Raw genomic sequence first — 2,091 nt, 5'->3', positions numbered from 1 at the left:
TAATTTTTTTGGTTATGACAATAAAGATTGAATTGAAAGTTAGTTTACCTCTGTTTATAAGTGGGAAAACGGAAGGTGAAGCCAGATCCGTGTTGGCTGACTTATTTTAGCTGGACGTCTTTTTGATGCCACTTTCATATCAAACCATTTCTGTAACAATGTGACCCGACAGGCGACACATCATTTACAGCGCTTGTGACTTTTTTCACACTACTTAATTCGGCTGCTGACGCTACTAAAAATGAACGATTTCTTTCTTGATCTCTGAACTGGTAAAGTCCTTCCTTATCTTGGATGGCAACTCCCATCACGATTACATGGGTAATTTAAGCGTCTGACGTTAAGAGCATGACGTGGCACATTTGTACAAGCCGATCGTACGGGGAAAAAAAAGTAAGAGGAACTTACGATGAGAATGCAAAGTTTCTGAAACTGAAAAGAGGAAGTATCATGCATAGATTGGGTAATCTCTCAGTTTTTATTTTAAGGTGGACATGTCTAACACAGGTCAATGATACGCCTGATGCTGGTGGGTCTCATGCTGCTCATGCCCAGGTCCCTGAAGCTCCTGTACTCTCCGGGCTTCAGGTACATCATCTTGCCTCTGAATTGGGGCTGCTCGTACATCAGCCAGTGGCCGTCCATCACCTGGCAGGACTGGCACTCGGACATGCGGTAGCGCTCCTGGATGTTATCGCAGTCGTCCAGGAGCTCATTCATCTGGCCGCTGAAGTTCTCCCTCTCGAAGATCCTCATCCTGAACTGGCCACGGTGCTGGAATGCCATAAGAAAAGAGAAAATTAGTGAGCAATTTGTATCTGTACGAGACCAAGGGTTAGGGTTAGGGTTGAAATTTTCCTATTGTAAACTTACCAGGGGGATCATGCGGCAGGACCTGATACCGCCACTCATTCCCATCATGCTCATGGAGTCAGCGTATTCGCCTCTCCTCATAAAATGCTGGTTTCCCACAAAGTTGGGGCGCTCGTAGACCATGAAACAGCCGCTCTCCACCCTGCAGGACTGGCACCTGCTCAGGTAGGAGGACATGTCGGAACAGTCGCTCATGCACTCATAGGAGCGACCCTGGAAGTTCCTGTCCTCGTAGAAGATGATCTGAGACACGATGAAAGGATTTTACAGACAGAAACATTTCATTTGATTGGAAATATCTTCCATTTTTTTTTTCTTTCATTTTTTTCTTTTTCTTTCTTTTCAATGTAAGAACATTTGCAGTTGTGACTGTGCGGCAATTTAAGACTTACCTTGCCCATGCTCATATCAGTGGTGGTCATTCTCGGAGGTGAGCTGCGGTTGTTGCTACTGTTACTGCTAGACTGCTGTCCCACTGAGTTTAACCCTCTCTTTTATACTTGACCAGACCCAGTACACTCAGTGGGCCCCCCATTATTTAAATCCCTGACCCAGCAACATGGTATAGAGCTCTGTGTTTAACACACAGCGTTACTGTGCCGTAAAATGACATGAACGAGCAATTGAGGACAATAGATATTCACCTTTTGTAGGTTCATGGCCGCAAGCTCTTTTATTTTTTCCATCTGAATTTTCAATTTTTTTAGTTTGTATCTTTTTGTAATGTACCAATCATCAATTTCTGGCTTCACTGCTGGCTTGAAGATAACATTTCAAATAATCCTCTAAAATCTTCAGTTAAACTATTAAAATGTCTCGAATCAATTTACATGAGCATTTTGCCAATTTAACTTATAGGTTGCTTGCACTGCTTTATGCAATAAAAAGTAAACTACTCCACTTCTCCTTGAGTGATGTGCCACAGCTTGATGAATGGGGGTATTTGGCAGGGAGATCAGCAAGTTCAACCTCCATTTCATTTCATATCTGTTTTGGTCTTGAGCATGCAAAACGAACTGTGACGCATTGGCAGGTGAAAGAATTGTCAGTGTCTAAATCTGTAAGTGGTAAAATGTAAAAACATTCAGTGGTCAAATGGCTATTTGTGCCTGTTTGTTATGCCAGTTAACTGGGAAAAAGGGTGCAATGCGTAAGAACCCCGGCACGCTGAGCACAGAGTCAGCAGCATGACATTCTTCGATTGGTGCTGACTTTATA

At 43.2% G+C, this 2,091-nt stretch overlaps 1 protein-coding gene across 1 annotated transcript; it reads right to left on the bottom strand.

The window, feature by feature from the left end:
• Positions 1-461: 461 nt before the first annotated feature.
• LOC142891347 (gamma-crystallin M3-like) lies at positions 462-1,336 on the bottom strand. Its single transcript, XM_076030807.1, has 3 exons — positions 1,266-1,336; positions 874-1,116; positions 462-774 (listed from the first exon to the last, which is right to left on the bottom strand). Exons 1-3 carry the CDS (start codon positions 1,293-1,295, stop codon positions 499-501), a joined length of 549 nt encoding a protein of 182 aa, XP_075886922.1. The 5' UTR covers positions 1,296-1,336; the 3' UTR covers positions 462-498.
• Between the last annotated feature and the right edge of the window lie 755 nt (positions 1,337-2,091).

This window comes from Nelusetta ayraudi, unplaced genomic scaffold (genome assembly GCF_046127955.1).
Source record: "Nelusetta ayraudi isolate G7.1 ecotype Tasmania unplaced genomic scaffold, CSIRO-AGI_Nayr_v1 ptg000031l, whole genome shotgun sequence".
In the NCBI taxonomy this organism is placed as follows: domain Eukaryota; kingdom Metazoa; phylum Chordata; class Actinopteri; order Tetraodontiformes; family Monacanthidae; genus Nelusetta; species Nelusetta ayraudi.
Note: the sequence above shows the minus strand (reverse complement) of the source record. Positions and strands in the feature narration are given on the sequence as shown.